The sequence below is a fragment of the Oncorhynchus mykiss genome, chromosome 5 (assembly GCF_057628025.1).
Source record: "Oncorhynchus mykiss isolate SJ-2025 chromosome 5, ASM5762802v1, whole genome shotgun sequence".
Lineage (NCBI taxonomy): Eukaryota > Metazoa > Chordata > Actinopteri > Salmoniformes > Salmonidae > Oncorhynchus > Oncorhynchus mykiss.
The window spans coordinates 70,627,239-70,648,302 of NC_143026.1; the positions used below are offsets into that span (position 1 = coordinate 70,627,239).

A 21,064-nucleotide genomic window follows, 5' to 3' on the forward strand; every position below is an offset into this window, starting at 1 on the left:
CCCATCCAAGAAGGCTCAAGGTCAGCGGCCACAGATAAAATTACGTCAAATCACGTTATATCTACAGTAGCTTTGATTGAACTGTCAACATCATACTTTCAACATTTTTCATGAATCAAGTTGACAATCTATTTGCAAATCCTTTTTAATCCTTTTAATCCTTGTCATTTGAAGAGAAATAATGAGAAATTATAGATAAAACGTATCGGTGCTCATCGGCCATTGGACATAAACATTACACAAGTCACGAATTTAACAATGAGTGGTTTGTTATGAGTGGAGTCTGCCACGAGCACAGTCAGTATAGTCAGCTCAGCTATCCCCATTGAGACCATGTCTGTGCCTCGATCTAGGTTGGGCAAAACTAAACATGGCGGTGTTCACCTTAGCAATCTCACTAGAATAAAGACCTCCTCCATTCACAATAGCAAATTTCAATTTACCAAAAAGAAAACGACTGCGTTTTCATCTTTTGAGCGTCTAGTCATGAAATCTATACAGCCTACTCAATCACTTTTTATAGTTACTGTTTACAGGCCTCCTGGACCATATACAGCGTTCCTCACAGAGTTCCCTGAATTCCTATCGGACCTTGTAGTCATGGCAGATAATATTATAATTCTTGGTGACTTTAATATTCACTTGGAAAAGTCCACAGACCCACTCCAAAAGGCTTTCGGAGCCATCATCGACTCAGTGGGTTTTGTCAAACATGTCTCTGGACCTACTCACTGTCACAGTCATACTCTGGACCTAGTTTTGTCCCATGGAATAAATGTTGTGGATCTTAATGTTTTTCCTCATAATCCTGGACTATCGGACCATCATTTTACTATGTTTGCAATCGCAACAAATAATCTGCTCAGACCCCAACCGAGGATCATCAAAAGCCGTGCTATTAATTCTCAGACAACCCAAAGATTCCTAGATGACCTTCCAGACTCCCACCACCTACCCAAGGACGTCAGAGTAAAAAAACAGTCAACCAAATCAGTTAACCACCTAACTGGGGCACTCAATTGAACCTTGCGTAATACCCTAGATTCAGTCGCACACCTAAAAACATTTGTCATAAGAAACTAGCTCCCTGGTATACAGAAAATACCCGAGCTCTGAAGCAAGCTTCCAGAAAATTGGAACGGAAATGGCGCAACACCAAACTGGAAGTCTTCCGACTAGCTTGGAAAGACAGTACTGTGCAGTATCGAAGAGCCCTCACTCACTGCTGCTCGATCATCCTATTTTTCTAACTTCATTGAGGAAAATAAGAACAATCCAAATTGTATTTTGATACTGTTGCAAAGTTAACTAAAAAGCAGCATTCCCAAAAGAGGATGGCTTTCACTTCAGCAGTGATAAATTCATGAACTTCTTTGACGAAAAGATCATGATCATTAGAAGGCAAATTAAGGACTCCTCTTTAAATCTGCGTATTCCTTCAAAGCTCAGTTGTCCTGAGTCTGCACAACTCTGCCAGGACCTAGGATCAAGGGAGACACTCAAGTGTTTTAGTACTATATTTCTTGACACAATGATGAAAATAATCATGGCCTCTAAACCATCAAGCTGCATACTGGACCCTATTCCAACTAAACTACTGAAAGAGCTGCTTCCTGTGCTTGGCCCTCCTATGTAGAACATAATAAACGTCTCTCTAGCCACCGGATGTGTACCAAACTCACTAAAAGTGGCAGTAATAAAGCCTCTCTTGAAAAAGCCAAACTTTGACCCATAAAATATGAAAAACTACCGACCTATATCGAATCTCCCTTTCCTCTCAAAATATTTTGAGAAAATAGTTACGCATTCCTGAAGACGAACAATGTATACGAAACGCTTCAGTCTGGTTTTAGACCCCATCATAGCACTGAGAATACACTTGTGAAGGTGGTAAATTACATTTTAATGGCGTCAGACCAATGCTCTGCATCTGTCCTCGTGCTCCTAGACCTTAGTGCTGCTTTTGATACCATCAATCATTATTTTGAAGAGATTGTAAACCCAAATTGGTCTATACGACAAGTTCTAGTCTGGTTTAGATTTTACCTGTCGGAAAGATATCAGTTTGTCTCTGTAAATGGTTTGTCCTCTGACAAATCAACTGACAAATTAACATTTTGGTGTTCCTCAAGGCTCCGTTTTAGGACCACTATATATTTTACATGTCTCTTCCAAAATGGCGTAGCAGTCAGACGTCTTTGTCCTGTCGTGTCCCTTGTATATATATTTTTCTTCCCATATCTTTTAAAAATATTTTCTTAAACCTCAACTTCAAAATACTTTCCTACAACCCGCCTACAACCTGTTTATTTTTTTATTTCTATTTACTTCGGATCTGGAATCCCTCAACTGAAGCTAGTCAGCTAACTAGCTACCAGCAAACCACTGCTAACGGGCATCAGCTAACCTTTAGCTCGGAAAGCTCTCGCCAGTTCGTACAACGTCACTCAAACCAGAGCATAACGGACCTATTTCTTTTCTCTCCATATCACTGGATTCCTACCGCAAACTCTTAACATTTATATCTGGATCTTCGCAACGAGCACTCCTGGGCTACAATATCCGGACCCCTTCTACTGCCGGTATGGGGCACGGAACCCCGCCGATCCTCAACGACTGGAATACCGACATAATTTGCCCGAGGATTCCAACAGGCCCCTCAGGTCCGCTGAAGGCCCATTCTGCTAACCGTGGCCTGATAGCTACCTAGAGCTACTTGTAACCCAACTAATCCATGACTGGTCTATCAACATCACCGCACGAAGAGGCAAAAACAGAAATACCTCCATCGCGACGTCCCCCAAAGGCCCTTCTGCAAACTTGCTAGCCCCGGTCTGCTAACTGCGAGCCCCAGTCTGCTAACTGCTAGCTTGCTTGCCAACCCCAGTCTGCTAACTGCTAGCTTGCTTGCCAACCCCGGTCTGCTAACTGCTAGCTTGCTTGCCAACCCCGGCCTGCTAACAGCTAGCTTGCTTGCCAACCCCGGCCTGCTAACAGCTTGCTTGCTTGCCAACCCCGGCCTGCTAACTGCTAGCTTGCTTGCCAACCCCGGCCTGCTAACTGCTAGCTTGCTTGCCAACCCCGGCCTGCTAACTGCTAGCTTGCTTGCCAACCCCGGCCTGCTAACTGCTTGCTTGCTTGCCAACCCCGGCCTGCTAACTGCTTGCTTGCCAACCCCGGCCTGCTAACTGCTTGCTTGCTTGCCAACCCCGGTCTGCTAACTGCTTGCTTGCTTGCTTGCCAACCCCGGTCTGCTAACTGCTTGCTTGCTAACCCCGGCCTGCTAACTGCTAACTTGTTATCCCCGGCCTACTAACTGTCTGAATCGCCGTGTCCCCCAGACAGCCCAACCACTCACTGGACCCATGTGATCACTTGGCTACGCATGCTTCTCTCTAATATTACTATGCCTCGTCCATTACTGTCCTGGTCAGTGATTACGGTCTCATTTCACTGTAGAGCCTCTAGCCCTGCTCAAATATGCCTTAACCAACTGTGTTGTTCCACCTCCTACATATGCGATGACATCACCTGGTTTAAACGTCTCTACAGACTATATCGTTCTCATCATTACTCAATGCCTAGGTTTACCTCCAATGTACTCACATCCTACCTTACCTTTGTCTGTACACTATGCCTTGAATCTATGCTATCGTTCCCAGAAACCTGCTCCTTTTACTCTCTGTTCCGAACGTGCTAGACGGCAAGTTCGTATAGCCTTTAGCCGTACCCTTATCCTACTTCTCCTCTGTTCCTCTGGTGATGTGGAGGTTAATCCAGGTCCTGCAGTGCCTAGCTCCACTCCTACTCCCCAGGTGCTGTCATTGGTTGACTTCTGTAAAAGCCTTGGTTTCATGCATGTTAACATTAGAAGCCTACTCCCTAAATTTGTATTATTCACTGCTTTAGCACTCTGCCAACCCGGATGTCTTAGCTGTGTCTGAATCCCGGCTTAGGAAAACCACCAAAAACCCTGAAATCTCCATCCCTAACTAAAACCTTTTCCGCCAAGATAGAACTGCCAAAGGGGGCGGTGTTGCAATCTACTGCAGAGATCTGTCTTACTATCCAGGTCTGTACCCAAACAATTCGAGCTTCTACTTCTAAAAATTAACCTTTCCAGAAACAAGTCTCTCACTGTTGCCGCTTGCTATAGACCACCCTCTGCCCCCAGCTGTGCCCTCGACACCATATGTGAATTGATTGCCCCCATCTATCTTCTGAGCTCGTGCTATTAGGTGACCTAAACTGGGGCTTGATGCCCTGAATCTCACACAAATATCACACAAATTATCAATGAACCTACCAGGTACAACCCACATCCGTAAACACAGGAACCCTCATAGATATCCTAACTAACTAACTCGCCCTCTGAATACACCTCTGCTGTTTTCAATCAAGATCTCAACGATTACTGTTTCAATGCCTGCATCCGTAATGGGTCTGCGATCAAACAACCACCCCTCATCACTGTCAAACGCTCTCTAAAACACTTTTGCGAGCAGGCCTTTCTAATCGACCTGGCCGGGGTATCCTGGAATGACATTGACCTCATCCCGTCAGAAGAGGATGCCTGGTTATTCTTTAAAAGTGCCTTCCTCACCATCTTAAAAAAGCATGCCCCATTCAAAAAATGTAGAACTAGGAATAGATATAGTCCTTGGTTCACTCCGGACCTGTCTGCCCTTGACCAGCACAAAAACATCCTGTGGCGTTCTGCATTAGCATCGAATAGCCCCTGTGATATGCAACTTTTCAGGGAAGTTAGGAACAAATATACACAGGCAGTTTGGAAAGCTAAGGCTAGCTTTTTCAAACAGAAATTTGCATCCTGTAGTACAAACTCAAAAAAAGTTCTGGGACGCTGTAAAGTCCATGGAGAATAACAGCACCTCCTCCCAGCTGCCCACTGCTCTGAGGCTAGGAAACACTTACCACCGATAAATCCACTATAACTGAGAATTTCAATAAGCATTCTCTACGGCTGGCCATGCTCTCCACCTGGCTACCCCTAACACGGTTAACTGCCCGGCACCCTCCACAGCAACCCGCCCAAGCCCCCACCATTTCTCCTTCACCCAAATCCAGATAGCTGATGTTCTGAAATAGCCGCAAAATCTGGACCCCTACAAATCAGCCGGGCTATACAATCTGGACCCTCTTTCCAAAATGATCTGCCGAAATTGTTGCAACCCCTATTACTAGCCTATTCAACCTCTTTCGTATTGTCTGAGATTCCCAAAGATTGGAAAGCTGCCGCAGTCATCCCCCTCTTCAAAGGGGGTGACACTCTAGATCCAAACTGCTACAGACCTATATCTATTCTACCTTGTCTAAGGTCTTCGAAAGCCAAGTTAACAGATTACCACCAACCATTTCAAATCCCAAGTACCTTCTCCGCTATGCAATCTGGATTCAGAGCTGGCCATGGGTGCACCTCAGCCACGCTCAAGGTCCTAAACAATATCATAACCGCCATCAATAAGAGACATTACTGTGCAGCCGTATTCATCGACCTGGCAAAGGCTTTCGACTCTGTCAATCACCACATTCTTATTGGCAGACTCGACAGCCTTGATTTCTCAAATGATTGCCTCGCCTGGTTTACCAACTACTTCTCTGATAGAGTTCAGTGTGTCAAATCGGAGGGCCTGTTGTCCGGACCTCTGGCAGTCTATGGGGGTGCCACAGGGTTCAATTCTCGGGAGGACTCTCTTCTCTGTATACATCAATGATGTCGCTCTTGCTGCTGGTGATTCACTGATCCACCTCTACGCAGACACCATTCTGTATACTTCTGGCCCCTCTTTGGACACTGTTAACTAACCTCCAGACGAGCTTCAATGCCATACAACTCTCCTTCCGTGGCTTTCAACTGCTCTTAAATGCAAGTAAAACTAAATGCATGCTATTCAATCGATCACTGCCGACACATCCAGTATCACTACTCTGGACGGCTCTGACTTAGAATACGTGGACAACTACAAATACCTAGGTGTCTGAATAGACTGTCAACTCTCCTTCCAGACTCACATTAAGCATCTCCATTCCAAAATGAAATCTAGAATCGGCTTCCTATATCGCAACAAAGCATCCTTCACTCATGCTGCCAAACATACCCTCGTAAAACTGACCATCCTACCGATCCTCGACTTCGGCGATATCATCTATAAAATAGACTCCAACACTCTACTCAACAAATTGGATGCAGTCTATCACAGTGCCATCCGTTTTGTCACCAAAGCCCCATATACTACCCACCACTGCAACCTGTACGCTCTCGTTGGTTGGCCCTCACTTCATACTCTTCGCCAAACCCACTGGCTACAGGTCATCTACAAGTCTCTGCTAGGTAAAGCCCCGCCTTATGTCAGCTCACTGGTCACCATAGCAGCACCCACTTGTAGCACGTGCTCCAGCAGGTCTATCTCACCCCCAAAGCCAATTCTTCCTTTGGTCGCCTTTCCGTCCAGTTCTATGCTGCCAATGACTGGAACGAACTGCAAAAATCACTGAAGCCGGAGACTCATATCTCCCTCACTAGCTTTAAGCACCAGCTGTCAGAGTAGCTCACAGATCACTGCACCTGTACATAGCCCATCTGTAAACAGCCCATCTATCTACCTCATCCCCATATTGTTATTTATTTATTATTGCTCCTTTGTACCTAAGTATCTCTAATTGCACATTCATCTTCTGCACATCTACCATTCCAGTGTTTATTTGACATATTGTAATTACTTCGCCACCATGGCCTACTTATTGCCTTAACTCCCTTATTTGCACTCACTGTATATAGACTTGTTTTATTTTTTCTACTGTGTTATTGACTGTATTTTGTTTATTCCATGTGTAACTCTGTGTTGTTGTTTGTGTCGAACTGCTTTGCTTGATCTTGCCAGGTCGCAGTTGTAAATGAGAACTTGTTCTCAACTAGCCTACCTGGTTAAATAAAGGTTAAATTAAAAAAATTAAAAACCAACTTTTCAGGGAAGTTAGGAACAAATATACACAGGCAGTTTGGAAAGCTAAGGCTAGCTTTTTCAAACAGAAATGTGCATCCTGTAGTACAAACTCAAAAAAAGTTCTGGGACGCTGTAAAGTCCATGGAGAATAACAGCACCTCCTCCCAGCTGCCCACTGCTCTGAGGCTAGGAAACACTTACCACCGATAAATCCACTATAACTGAGAATTTCAATAAGCATTCTCTACGGCTGGCCATGCTTTCCACCTGGCTACCCCTAACACGGTCAACTGCCCGGCACCCTCCACAGCAACCCGCCCAAGCCCCCACTATTTCTCCTTCCTTCACTGGTTAAATAAAGGTTAAATTAAAAAAAATAAAAACCACACAAGAAGTAATTTGTGAATTCACCATCCAGTCATCTAGAGAGGAGTGAAATTAAAAGGGGCAGTATTTGACAATATGTCCAGGTTCCTCAGTCACAATCAAGTCAACATAACTAAGTTCAGACATTTGTAAGAGTTAGTGAAACCTGTTGTGGATGACACAAAAGGCATGTATACCAACCTGACAGGGAGAACTCCTCAAATATACATCCATCATGCCTGTTTCCACTGCTCCTGCAAATAAATGAAGCATTGTCAAAATGACCAAGAACGCAATGGACAAGGCCCGCAATCTAAGATCAGTGTAACAATAACATCTCAACAAGATCAGAAAACTGATTCAATAGCATCCACTTTATTAAAAAATATATATATTTGTAGCTCACCGTATTCATCCTAATCACACAAGATCCTTGTTCTGCATCTACTGGGACTGAAAATAAATTATACTCAAAATGCTCAATGTTTCCAAGAACACAAAAAGCAGTCACCAATCATAAGAGTGTGTAACAATATGTCCTCAAAAAGATCAGAGACCTGGTTCTATGTCATTCTTTCAGATAGCACTGCCTTTTACTGCCGGTTCATATGGGATCTTTGTTGGTTACCTCATTCAGCCACTAGTATCCTGTCATACCATGTGGTCATCAGGACACCTGCAGAGTCCTGTAAAGAACCTGTTAAGCAACAAAATGACTTGTCAGTTTGAAGGATACAGCACAGGTGCAAAAGATACTTTGTCACAGAATCAGATGAACAATGCAGTCAGTGTCAAAAATGTTAGCCTAGGCAAACCATTTCAACATTGTCCAGTGTTTGGCATTTCCACTATCTTCTGAATGAAATACAAAGTTAGATGCTTCCCTATGCAGTGAGGGGTCAAAGACCTAATCAACCCTACACATCAGATAGGAGTGAAAGACAACGCTAAATATTCATCATGGTTTAGCTGCTTAACTATGCAGTCATCATTGAATCAGATGATAGCAGTCTCATGTTGGTTGAGTGCACAAGGTAATTTACCATAACAGGTCAAGATCATTTCATTCCCACAATGTAAGCCATTTACAGATAAGAAATGTTACATTTCAGCTCAGAGACCAGAAGAGCTGAACTAAATTAAACTGCACTGTCAATAAAAACATTTACTTTTGAGAGATCACCAATGTTTATGAATCGAATCATTTACAGTACATGCGAAAATTGCTATGAGATTAAGTGGAAAAATACAGATTAAGGTTTGCAGCTGTAAAAGGAGAAAATATCGTTTAATAAAAGTGCTTAACAGATGTGTCATACTCATGTTACGCCTCAGAACATGCAATTGGTGGTTGAAGATTCGTCATCCTGACAGGTCGAGAGTAGCAAATGGGGGTCATCAATGGGACAGGTCTCAAATCTTGGGTTACACCAAACCATGCTAATACCATGGATGTTAAAACCCAGATAATCGTTCATACCGAATTTTGCATATTCCACTTGACGTACTTCTCCCCAATACCTGCACACAAAAAAATAAAAGATCCTGCAAACTGGTATTGACAAATGTAGACTAGTTTAAAGTAAAACGCCTCTAGCGAAATGGTTTTCTGTGATTTAATTTAGCACTCTTACCGAAGGTGAGCCACGAGGATATTCCTGAAAACGGAGCCTATGAGAGACAATGACACTTAACTATCGACGTGCAATAACATGATACAAAGCAATAGCATTTGCTCACAAGGTAAAAACGGTTGGCGTTTCTTCAATTTAACTCAGATGTCCCTATCAACACTTATTCATCAACACTTATTCATCATGTGAGGCTTAGCTTTCCGGTGTACTTTCCTGCGTTAGTTACCCCGACTTTCTAAATTTAACAGTGCCCATTAGAATACAGTTGTGTGTGGTTGATACAGAAGACATACTTGTTCACAATACATGGTGAAGTTAGGCCTACTAGTTAGCGAGTGCAAAACGACCTAACTAGGTCCTTGCCCAAGAACGACACGTTTAACATCCATAGCTATTCAAGTTTGAGGAACAACATGCATGTAATTCACAGAATACAAAAAGTTGGCATATACAATAGAAGCCACGATGATAACCTTTCTTTAAGACTCAAGAGGCGAAGGAGACCAATGGAACAGTGGAGGTTGAATTTGTATGGCACGCATTCGCATTGAGTTATGGGAAGTCAGCATCGTCTTCTATGTTTGGCCAAACACGAGTTTGGTTAATGGGTCGTACCCTGAGAAACAATGAGAATGTGAAAAACTAAAGGCGCTACATGGTCAATCTCTTCTCTGCATTGGCCGTGCAGCATTTGGAGACAATTTATGCTTGATCCAAAAATGTGGTCGGAGGCGCCATATATTGTGTGACGCAATTGTGGGGCCTCTGGTGACATGCAGAGGCCAAATTGAGCTCCATACCGCATCGATGGCTCTGTTTAGTTCCGCATTGACATGATTGGTTGAAGATACGTGGGGGAGGGAGGTCCAATATAAACACAAACTCACTTTCTTCAACAGTTCTGCGCTGATCCGTGAAGTGCAAGAAGTATGAATGCCCTGACAACTGCAGAGGCCGTACCACTCATTGTAAATGATGCATGGCCAATTAATACGTCAGATTGTGGCATAAAGGCGCTCCATGGTCAATATTTTTTAATGAAGGGTGTCAAACACTAAACAGAGGTAAACTCAGGGAGATTTAATATTTTGCATCAATGAACATGAAAATGCGATACAATCGAGTGTTATGATTTCAAGGAAATAAAAAATACATTGTTTTGATTGCTCCTTTGAAGCGAAACAGTGCTGTGGAAATGTATGGCAAGGCCTCAATTCAATATTAATTTACAAAGACATAACATGAAAAAATAATGGCTTTTTTTGTGTGTAAACTCTGTAAATTCTACTATTTTAGAAGACACAGTTTTTACCTACTTTATAGAGAATAGGATGAAAATCCACCTGAATTTGAGTTTTTCACCGCAGGCAATCATCGCATGCGTGTATTCAGCAGGAATGTGCTCTATATCCCTACACATTGTTTCGGTCACAACTCCTTTCCGCTGACCAAAAATTCCATTCATGTACTGTATAACCTGGCCTTGCTTACTGATAAAAATGTCTTCCGAGGGGTAAATGAACATATCTGACTTTAGCTTACAATATTGCACATAATGGGTTCGCTAAAGAATATCCACAAATATACATAATGATTCATATGCTCAAGTGAAAAAAATCTGTATTTTATTTTAGGTACTTATCCAAACATCTGCTTATTGAGGTTAAAATGATGTTGCACTGAATTGGGAATTAACCATTATTTTGAAAGCAGACATGAGACTATTATATGCTTTCCTATTGAACAACAATTGGAAAGCACATTTTGCACCCTCAACCAAATTTGGACACTAGCAGCACTCAATAAAACCTACTCTCATTAAAGCTCCTTAACATGTTACCCAATCATCTGAAAAACAAAAAACAAAACATACATTTGTTCATAAATGCCAAAAGGGAAAATAATCAACATGGAGACAAGTCCTCTTCCTCGACTCCACCTTCTGTCTATCTTGCAAATGCATACTTCTTGGGTTCTTCTGGTCCTCTTGAGCAGATAAACACACACTAGAGGGTAAGTTAGTACATTGGGAAAGGCAATGTCGACGAACTTGAGGGGACAAATGTAGCAGGGGAAATGGAATGATTCCTGATGTGTTGCCACAGAGTTAATTTCCTCAAATATTTACTATTGCCATAAGGAAAGAGAAAGGAAATAAAAAATAATATATATTCATCATATGTATCTATATATAAACAGCTGTAGCTAGTTGTAGGCAAGCCAAGTTCTCCCCCTTGTGATTCCACCATAAGGCCGTCAAACTCCCAGAGGTACAGCTTTCATTCCTCAGTCACCAGTTTCCCTGAGATATAGAATGCTGTTTTTCAAGGATTGTTCAATCAAAACACCCTCCCCCTCAGGGACCCTCGTGGGATCCTCCTGACAGATTGTGAGAGCTTGTTTGTGTAGCCGAAGGGCATTGGTACTGGTTTTGTTATTATGCTTCTTTTAGTCGTTTAGGGGATGGAGAGGTGGAGGTGGTGTTGGCGAAAACAAGGGGTTTTCTTTTTTACATCGTAGATGTTTCTTCTTAATTTCATTCCATTTTAACTTTGAAAATGCAAAGCTGTGTACATGTTCAATCATCAGTCATTCCAAGGCCTGGATAAGAAGTGGTTTGAAAAAGAGTTCTTATTAAGACTCCGAGATCTGTATCTGTGGCCTCAGTGCCTCTGTGATCCAGTTCTTTTCAGTAGAGGCTCATCGTAGACCCAGCACTCTCCATCCTCATGGAACAACTGCAGGGAGTAAACATGGAGACTTAATCATTGGGGACTAAAACACCTCTTTCAAAAATCCAAAAGGTACAGGTTAACATTTACATCTGCAATTCACAAATATTTTGACAAGCAAGCGAGGCACCCTATGAGTCATATACTTTCCATCGACATATTAAACAATCATGACCGTGAACTATTAACCTTGATATGGACTGGTGGCTGTTAATATTGCTGTCAGGGCTCTGGAGATGTGTGATAAGAATAGGCACACTCACCCTAGTTTCCCACTGCATTTCATTTTCCTTCCTCTCCCTGGCCTCCCCCCTCTGCTTCTCCTCCAGCCTGTGCTTTGCTTCCGTTGCTGCATCGATGTCTCTCGACTTCAGGCTGACCGTCACATCCTTCCACAGGCTGAGGGTCAGACACAAAACAGTGACTTGAGGTTTCAGACCAAACAAAATAAATATGTTGTTAAAATCTGATTATTTTATTTTGTGCCTGGTTGGATTGATATCTCATTTGTACATACTGTACCCGATACCATCTACTGTATCTTGCCTATGCTGCTCTGTACCATCACTCATTCATATATCCTTATGTACATATTCTTTATCCCCTTACACTGTGTACAAGACAGTAGTTTTGGAATTGTTAGTTAGATTACTTGTTATTACTGCATTGTCGGAACTAGAAGCACAAGCATTTCGCTACACTCGCATTAACATCTGCTAACCATGTGTATGTGACAAATAAAATTTGATTGGATTTGATTTGATTTAGCGCCATTAAACTGGATGCCATGACAGGAGCTACTACCCCCACATCCACAGAAAGGGGACTGGACAGAACAAATAAAAAACAGCTACTTATTACTGTAGTTCTGTGGCCATGATAATATGAAGAGAGGCTTCTCACCTGCGGGACTCATACTCCAACTGGTCCTCCAACTTCCTCACCTTCTTCTTGATACAGCCCATTTTCTTCGTGTCAATGAACAAGGAGTTTTCCTGGATTCAAGAGATAGACACTTTCAACTCTATTTTACGAATAAAATATGAACACTTTCTATTTTGATTTTAATATACGAGGTCAACCTTCAGTGTTTCGAGGTCAGGCATAAAATGTAAAATAACAATTCTTTCCTGAAAATCCCACATTGACAACGAGCAGAGATCACATTTCTAAACTCAACTCACCCCAGATGCCCACTTAGCGTGCATAACTCCATTCCACTCTCCTTCAATGGAGCAGAACGACTTCTTGTCATTGGGAGGACTGCAAACAAACACATTTGTAATATATAATACAACATTTTGAGAACCAGTTTTGGCTTGTGGGTGCTACTATTGGCTGAAATGATACAAAACCTTTAGAACACATCTAACATCACAACAAAAACTGATTTCTATATACTGCTGTGAGCACAGTAAATAAAGCAAGAACAGGCTAACATGCTGACTAGACCGGGTGTGCGCGTGCATTCGCATGTTGATTTTGTCCATCCACACCAGACGCGATCAAGACACACAGGTTGAAATATCTTAACTAACTCAGAACCAACTATATTAATTTGGGGACAGGTTGAAAAACATTAAACATTTATGGCAATTTAGCTAGTTCTAGGATATAAACATTAGGTTGTTATTTTACCTGAAATGCACAAGGTCCTCTAATCCGACAATTAATCTACAGATAAAATGGTAACCCGAGTTAGTTTCTAGTAATCTCTCCTCCTTCAGTCTTCTTATTTGTACTTTATATGGCAGTTGGCAACCAACTTTAAGGTGCATTACCACCACCAATTTAGCTGGAGTGTGGACCTCAGTTCATGTTCATACCCACACCCACGTGGGTATATGCTCCTAAAAACCAATGAGGAGATGGGAGAGACGGGACTTGCAGTGAGTCAAGCATCACAAATAGAACCTGGTTCTATTTTAGTGCCTGGCTACACAGATGCTTGTTGACGCGCAGGAGCAGTTTGAATGCAATGATTGAATAACATGTATGTGTACATTTATTTTATAACGCGAGCGGTGGGGTCAGCATGCAACACTACATGCATGATTAAAAATAGGAAAATCCCCTTACAAGATCTCAGCGGTGATCCTGTGCTTCTTGCCACCGTAGAAGGGCTTAGTGTGAAACACAATGCTGGCACTGTAGCCCGTTTTGGAGCAGTTGATGTTACACTCTCCACCCAACTCCACCCATGGGACAGTCAGGATCGACCTGAAGAGAGAAGGAGCACCCATTACATGTCAGGGAATACTGATAACATATTATACCAATTTATACACACTCACTTTACATACAGTAAATCATGTGCGCTGTACTGGAGTTCACTTATTTTGAATTGAACTGGGGCTTTTATTTCCAGAACAACAAACGTGAGACAGTGTGAGTGAGTGCGTTTGTGTTATTCACGTTTAAAGCATGAGTCTACCTGCCATAGCCATTGGGGAAGGTGAGTATGTAGTGCTCGTCATGTTCCAGACAGGACACACAGCCTACAGGAGAGAGAGCGAAGCACACATATCAGAACACACAGAACACCATAAGTTTTTTTAAGTGTGTGAGGACACACATTTATGGACAACGTAAGTGCTTGAAGAGATGTCTTACCCTGGCCAATATTGTGGACTCCAATTGACATTCCTAAGAACTTTGACTTGGTCCAAATGTGGGCGTTGAACTGAATCTTTTTGCTCAGACACTCTGCGTAGAATGCAGAAACTACAAGGAAGAGGAAAGGCAACAGTACAGTTAACTCCATGACTCTGGTTCTCTGTCAGCTGTCTGTAATGTTGACTGGGTGGAGAGACTCACTGGGGGGGTGATGAGAGACCTGCTCTGCTACAAAAGACACACTGTTGGCTGAAGACCATGGCACTGGACCCTCTGACGATGGCTCCTGAGGGGTTGGTGGTTAGCATTGATTTATTAGTAAATAATTGATTAAAAAAAAACAAACATTGATTACAGTTTTACTTAAAAATCAAATCATATGAATATAAATTGTCAGTCTTTACTGTGGTACAATGGGCTCTGTCAATGCTCACCACTGCAGTGGGCTCCTCACTCTCTGAAGGCAGGTCCCAGTGGCAGAAGAAAACCTCTCCCAGGATGGGGTTGTAAGGCTTCTTGGCCACTGAGCTTTTCCTCCCTGCGTGGAAGGCTGACATGTACCATTTTACCATCTGCACCATGCGCTCTTTGGGTTCCAGTTGATCCGCGATACTGGGGATGAGAACATCAGCCATCACACCACTGGATCAAAGAATAGGACCCCAACTAAGCAAAGATCTGTTCATAATGCCATGGATGGGATTCTGAAACAAAACTGTTTCCTTATTTTTGGAAACTGTTGGAGAGAATTTGAAGTGACGTACCTGACAAACAAATCCGGATGTGCAAAGAAGTCAGCATACATCTCCAGCAAAGACCTCCTCTCCAAGATAAATGTGGGCAGGACCACCTGAGGAGAGAGAAGAGAGGGAAAGGTAAAGAAACAGTTAGCAAGAGAGAAAGAGACAGTGACAAGAAGGACAGACAGACACACAGAGCTCTTACCTTGGTGAGGTCCATGCCTAGTCGCACCTGGGACAGCAGGTGCATGATGACACTCTTGTGCTCCTCCACAGACTCCCCCTGATCCTCCGCCTCATCATCATGGCTGTCAAATTGATCTGACCAGAGCAGACAGCAGACAGTTAAAAACACCTACACCACTGATACAGGACAGCCTGACATCCTCTTTTCGGTTACTAAAGAAAAACATCAGCCACAAAGATAACAGAATGTGTGATGTTACATAAAAATACATTCAGCTCCAAAAGTATTGGGACAGTCACAATTGTGTTGTTGTTTTGGCTCTGTACTCCAGCACTTTGGATTAGAAATTATACAATGACTATGATGTTAAAGTGCAGATATTTTCATCCATATTGGGTGAACCGTTTTGAAATTACAGCACCTTTTGTACATAGCCCCTCCATTTTAGGGGACCAAAAGTATTTGAACAAATGTGTATTGAAGTAGTCACAAGTTAGTATTTGGTCCCATATTCTTAGCATGCAATGACTACATCAAGCTTGTGACTCTACAAATCTGTTGGATGCATTTGCTGTTAGTTTTGGTTGTGTTTCGGATTATTTCGTGCCCAATAGAAATTAATGGTAAATAATGTATGGTGTCATTTTGTAGTTAATTTTATTGTAAATAAGAATAGAATGTTTCTAAACACTTGTATATTAATATGGATGCTACCATGATTACAAATAGTCCTGAATGAATTGTGAATAATGATGAGTACGAAAGTTAGACGCACAAACATCATACCCCCAAGATATGCTAACCTCTCACCATTACAATAACATGTCACTGTCCCAATACTTTTGGGTCTCACTGTAGGTTATTGTTGGAGGTAGACAGGTGTGAGGATAAGTAGGGCAATGTGCATGTGTTTGTGTGTGTGTGTCACCTGCGTCAGTGGTGCCGTTAGACATGGAGGAGTCGAGGGACTCGTTAGTGTTTGGTCGTTTCAGCACTGTTCCATCATCGCTGTGAGGCAAAGCAGCAGAAGGCCTAGAGGGACTGACAGAGAGAAGGGTGGAGGGAGAGATGAAGGTGGAGGGATGCACAGAAAGAAAAAACTGATTACCTAATAGGAAATATATGCCATAAAGGCACAGGATTAAAACACACCTCCAGCAAAACACAATCAGCTTATGACAAGTTGCATTTTCCTATACCTAGGGTTGTTGCGGAGACCGTATTACCGCCACACCGGCAGTCATGAGTCATGACCGCAGTAAAATTCCATGCACACTGGACATGCATTGGAAGTACCCAAAATGCTAACTACCATCAGGTCCTAATGGCCTGGTACTCAGGGCTCTATTGTCCCTCTAACCACTGACGTCAATGCAAATGAAAATCACATCAAACACTTATCAAAACAGTATGTGCTTTTAAAATTTGAAGAAGTTCAACAACAGGTTGAAACTGAATGGAAAACATGGTCGTTGTGGATGTTGTTTCAAAGCCTAACAACATAAGACAGTGCTTTCTTAGGTGATAATTCATTCAAACATTATATATGTGATCAAGGACGAAAAAATTAAAATGAAAATAATATTTTCCGTGATGCAATAAATAGCCTACCACATATTACGCACTGCAACATTAATTTTTTTTTTTTTAATGTGTCTGGTACATAATTGGTCTATCCTACACTCCAAAATTAAACACATTTTAGTCATTGCCTTTGAGTGTGGACTGCATTATTATGCATACTGGATGGACTGGTTACCTTATGCTCTGCTCCAAACTTTCTATTACCGATGTTCCCTAACAGATTTCACTTGGTTTCCCAAATGAAGCACTGGCTAGCTGCAGGAACATGGTTGGAGAGCCCATGGCATACAGAGTTTGGGTGGAATATCACCTGTCGTGCAGCAAGAGGCTGCATGCTCCTCAAACAGTGGTTGATGTGTACAGTGAAATAACTGGAGTAGCCTACCCTGCATGATTGAAAAACTAACCGCCTATTCGAGTGCATATGGATGCCTTTTTGCCTGTGCCCGTTCCTGCCTATTGGATAATGGGCCATTCTAAATCTAAACAAATGTTACATATTAGTAAAGACAAGAGAATAGTCTGAGGTGTGAAAATATGACCACTTGATGAGAGAACAGTGTGTGCAGCCCGAGGGAAGGAACAGAGCTCAAACGTCTACGCTCTACATAGCTATTTTATTCAGCTAGGTGCAATTATATTATTTTTACTATAAAATCATATAATATAAAATAATGGCACGGGACTTAGGCATATCTTGTCAGCTAAATGAACAAGCCTACAGCCTATAGCATGGCCACAGCCAGATAACATAGTCGGCCAACTCACATTCTGTTCTGAAATACATCAGGTTTTTTGACCTGCCTGAAATAAATAATCAATTTATTGTGATGGTATATATTCAATTGATTTATTATGTGTGTGTATATATGTGGATGTTCCAAAGGCGTGTGCATGGAGGCCTGGAGCAGCTAAACGTGTATATGTTAAAGCCATTTAACGTGAGAACGGCAGTCTTTTGCATGACAATACCGGCTGACAAAATTGAATGACCGCCACAGCCCTACCCATCAAGTATTTAACATGGGGTTGAATCAGACCAGTTTCAGGAAATTGCCATTTGTACACAAGCACAACTCACAAATGTACAATGACAACAAAGGATCAATAAAATCATGAAATAGAGTGCCAGGATGTGGTCAGGTGGACCATTTCCATCACCGTCCTTCGTCCCTGTAATCCCCAATAAACTGCTGTGTGGATGGATAAAGAGAGTAAATACTCACTCTAGGAAGTGTTTGGGAGACGTGCTGTTCTGGGAGAACTCGTCAGCGTCATAGAACTCGTCTTCACTGCTGGAGTAAGAGAAGTCAGGGACCGAGTGGGAGGTGATGGTCATGTGACTGGGGGAGGCAACGCTGCTGCTGGGCGCCGAGGGGCCACTCCCTGAAACACAGACAGAGAGATAGAGAAAACAGGGTGGGGGTGAGCAGGAGGTCCCAGCTGAGATGGTCCTAAACCATGTATAGCAAAAATTGCTATATTTGTTTACTGCTTTGAACTAAAATCATATACAGAGGCTATATGCAGCTTTTTTTCCTCTGTGATCATATGGACACCATTTTTCTGTTCTTACTGTTCCCATATTGTTAGAGTACCATGAGAAGTTTATTCCTTGCATAATCTCCCCTGCAGTGCAATGTGTGCTCCCAGGTTTCTTCCTTAGTGCACAGCTCAGCTTTTATTCCGCAGCATCAGCAGGATTGAAAACAGGCAGGACCCACCAAGCCAGAGGAATAATGACATTTGGAGAAAGTACCTAAGGTGCTCTCCTTGCTTCACATACACCCCAGACATTCTAGCAGTAAAACAAAACTTCCTGTTGCTAACAGCGGTTTCTAGCAAGAGACACAAACCTAATGAAAACCCATTTTGAAAAATACAATTGAGTAAATTTTAAAAAGTCAATACTGTTTTATATGTGTGGTGATTATGACGTGACATCCCCACTGAGTGGATACTCAAGCCCTAAATGCAAGTTCTAGGTGACAGAGTGAAATGTTTGTCAGAGTACAGCTGCTAGCTACAGTGCCTTACTCACACCTCTTGACTTTTGAAACAATTTGTTCTGTTACAGCCTGAATTTAAAATGGATTAAATTAAGATTTTATTGGTCACTTGTCTATACACAATACCCCATAATGTCAGCGAAAATATGTTTTCATTTTGATTTATTTATTAATTAAATATGAAAAGCTGAAATGTCTTGTGTCAATAAGTATTCAACCCCTTTGTTATGGCAAGTCTAAATAAGTGCAGGAGTAAACATTTGCTTAACAAGTCACATAATTAAGCTCCAAGGACTCACTCTGTGTGCAATAATAGTAATTTTCTAAATGACTACCTCACCTCTGTACCCTACACATATAATTATCTGTAAGATCCCTCAGTCAAACAGAATTTCAAACAGATTCAATCAGGGAGATGTGTGAAAAAAAAAAGAAAAAAAAAGGCAGACATTGAATATCCCTTTGAGAGGAAGGAAACCGCTCAGGGATTTCACCACGAGGCCAATTGTGACTTGAAAACAGTTTAATGGCTGTGATAGGAGAAAACTGAGGATGGATCAACAGCACTGTAATTACTCCATAATACTAACCAAATTGACATAGTAAAAAGGAGGAAGCTTGTACAGAATAAAAAATATTCCAAAACATGCATCCTGTTTGCAGCAAGGCACAAAAGTAATACTGTAAAAAATGTGACCAAGCAATTCCCTTTTTGTCCTGAATACAAAGTGTTTTTTGGGCCAAAACCAATACATATTACTGAGTACCACTCTCCATATTTTCAAGCATAGTAGTGGCTGCATCGTGTTATGGGTATGCTTGTAATCTAATCATTAAGGACTGGGGAGATTTTCAGAATAAAATAAATAAATAAGTGGAACGGAGCTGAGCAGAGGCAAAATCCTAAAGGAAACCCTGGTTCAGTCTGCTTTCCATCAGACACTGGGATATGAATTCACCTTTCAGCAAGACAATAACCTAAAACACACAGCCAAATCTACACTTACCAAGAAGACTGAATGTTCAGTTTTGACTTATCTGCTTGAAAATCTATGGCAAGACTTGAAAATGGCTGTCTAGCAATGACCAACAACCAACTTGACAGAGCATTAATAATTCTGAAAATAATAAAATGGGCAAATATTGTACAATCCAGGTGTGCAAAGCTCTTCAAGACTTAACCAGAAAGACTCACAGCTGTAATCGCTGCCAAAGGTGATTTTAACATGTATTGACTCAGGGATGTGAATACTTACATACATGAGATATTTCTGTATTTTATTTTCAGTAAATGAAAAAAATAAAAAGCATGTTTTCCCTTTGTCATTATGGGGTCGTGTGTGTGGATGGATGCGGGGGGAAAAAGTAATAGATTTTAAATTCGCCCTCCCGGGTGGCGCAGTGGTCTAAGGCCCTGCATCGCAGTGCTAGCTGTTGCCACCAGAGATTCTGGGTTCGAGCCCAGGCTCTGTCGCAGCTGGCCGCGCCTGGGAGGCCCATGGGGCGGCGCCGGGTTAGGGAGGGTTTGCCCGGCAGGGATATCCTTGTCTCATCGCCCACTAGCGACTCCTGTGTCGGGCCGGGTGCAGCGTGCATTGCACGCTGACCAGGTCGCCAGGTGTACGGTATTTCCTCCGACACATTGGTGCGGCTGGCTTCCGGGTTGGATGTGCATTGTGTCAAGAAGCAGTGCGCCTTGGTTGGGTTGTGTTTCAGAGGACGCATGGCTCTCGACCTTCGCCTCTCCCGAGTCCGTACAGGTGTTGCAGCGATGAGATTGGATACCACGAAATTGGGGAGAAAAAAAAGGGGTAACATTTTTTTAAATAATAATTTTAAAAAAAATACCTAAATGTGGAATAAGTCAAGGGGCATGAATACTTTCTGAAGGAACTGTAAGTGTGGGTAACCTGACCACTAGAGTGTGATGACCTCTGACCTGTGCTGTTGGGGGTCGGCGTCTGCAGGCTGCCCATCACCGTGACAACAGGCCCCACTGATAGAGTGGATGGCCGCTGTTCTCCTTTACAAATCTTGGAGCCATCTACAGAAAGGAGACAAGAAAAAGGAGAAGGCTCTGGCATGAGAACACTGCTTTATAATGCAACAGACAATGTCATTACAGACCTGAGAGAGCAAGCTTTACATTATTTTTTTAAACCTGCAAAGCAGTCATAGGTATCTATTAAACTGTGACTTAAAATGTTAAACTTTGCTGACACGGGGTCTCG

At 42.3% G+C, this 21,064-nt stretch overlaps 1 protein-coding gene and 1 non-coding gene across 7 annotated transcripts in view; both read right to left on the reverse strand.

Annotated features, from left to right (window-relative positions):
- Positions 1-8,247: 8,247 nt before the first annotated feature.
- On the reverse strand, positions 8,248-8,331 carry LOC118964770 (small nucleolar RNA snR60/Z15/Z230/Z193/J17). The gene has a single exon (XR_005051963.1). It is a non-coding gene; the product is annotated as a small nucleolar RNA snR60/Z15/Z230/Z193/J17 (small nucleolar RNA).
- A 1,699-nt stretch (positions 8,332-10,030) lies between these two features.
- LOC110524436 (oxysterol-binding protein-related protein 9) overlaps positions 10,031-21,064 on the reverse strand; it is a 48,047-nt gene continuing 37,013 nt past the window's right edge. For all 6 annotated transcript variants that reach the window (XM_036978212.2, XM_021604054.3, XM_090235737.1 and 3 more), the window contains 14 exons: positions 20,773-20,877; positions 18,051-18,210; positions 16,169-16,281; positions 15,259-15,374; positions 15,078-15,163; positions 14,748-14,925; positions 14,515-14,599; positions 14,311-14,421; positions 14,132-14,195; positions 13,777-13,917; positions 12,882-12,960; positions 12,601-12,692; positions 11,961-12,096; positions 10,031-11,703 (listed from right to left, as the gene is read on the reverse strand). In XM_036978212.2, coding sequence (XP_036834107.1) covers positions 11,629-11,703; positions 11,961-12,096; positions 12,601-12,692; positions 12,882-12,960; positions 13,777-13,917; positions 14,132-14,195; positions 14,311-14,421; positions 14,515-14,599; positions 14,748-14,925; positions 15,078-15,163; positions 15,259-15,374; positions 16,169-16,281; positions 18,051-18,210; positions 20,773-20,877 — 1,541 coding nt within the window. In that variant the 3' untranslated portion in view covers positions 10,031-11,628. The remainder of the gene's footprint in view (positions 11,704-11,960; positions 12,097-12,600; positions 12,693-12,881; positions 12,961-13,776; positions 13,918-14,131; positions 14,196-14,310; positions 14,422-14,514; positions 14,600-14,747; positions 14,926-15,077; positions 15,164-15,258; positions 15,375-16,168; positions 16,282-18,050; positions 18,211-20,772; positions 20,878-21,064) is intronic.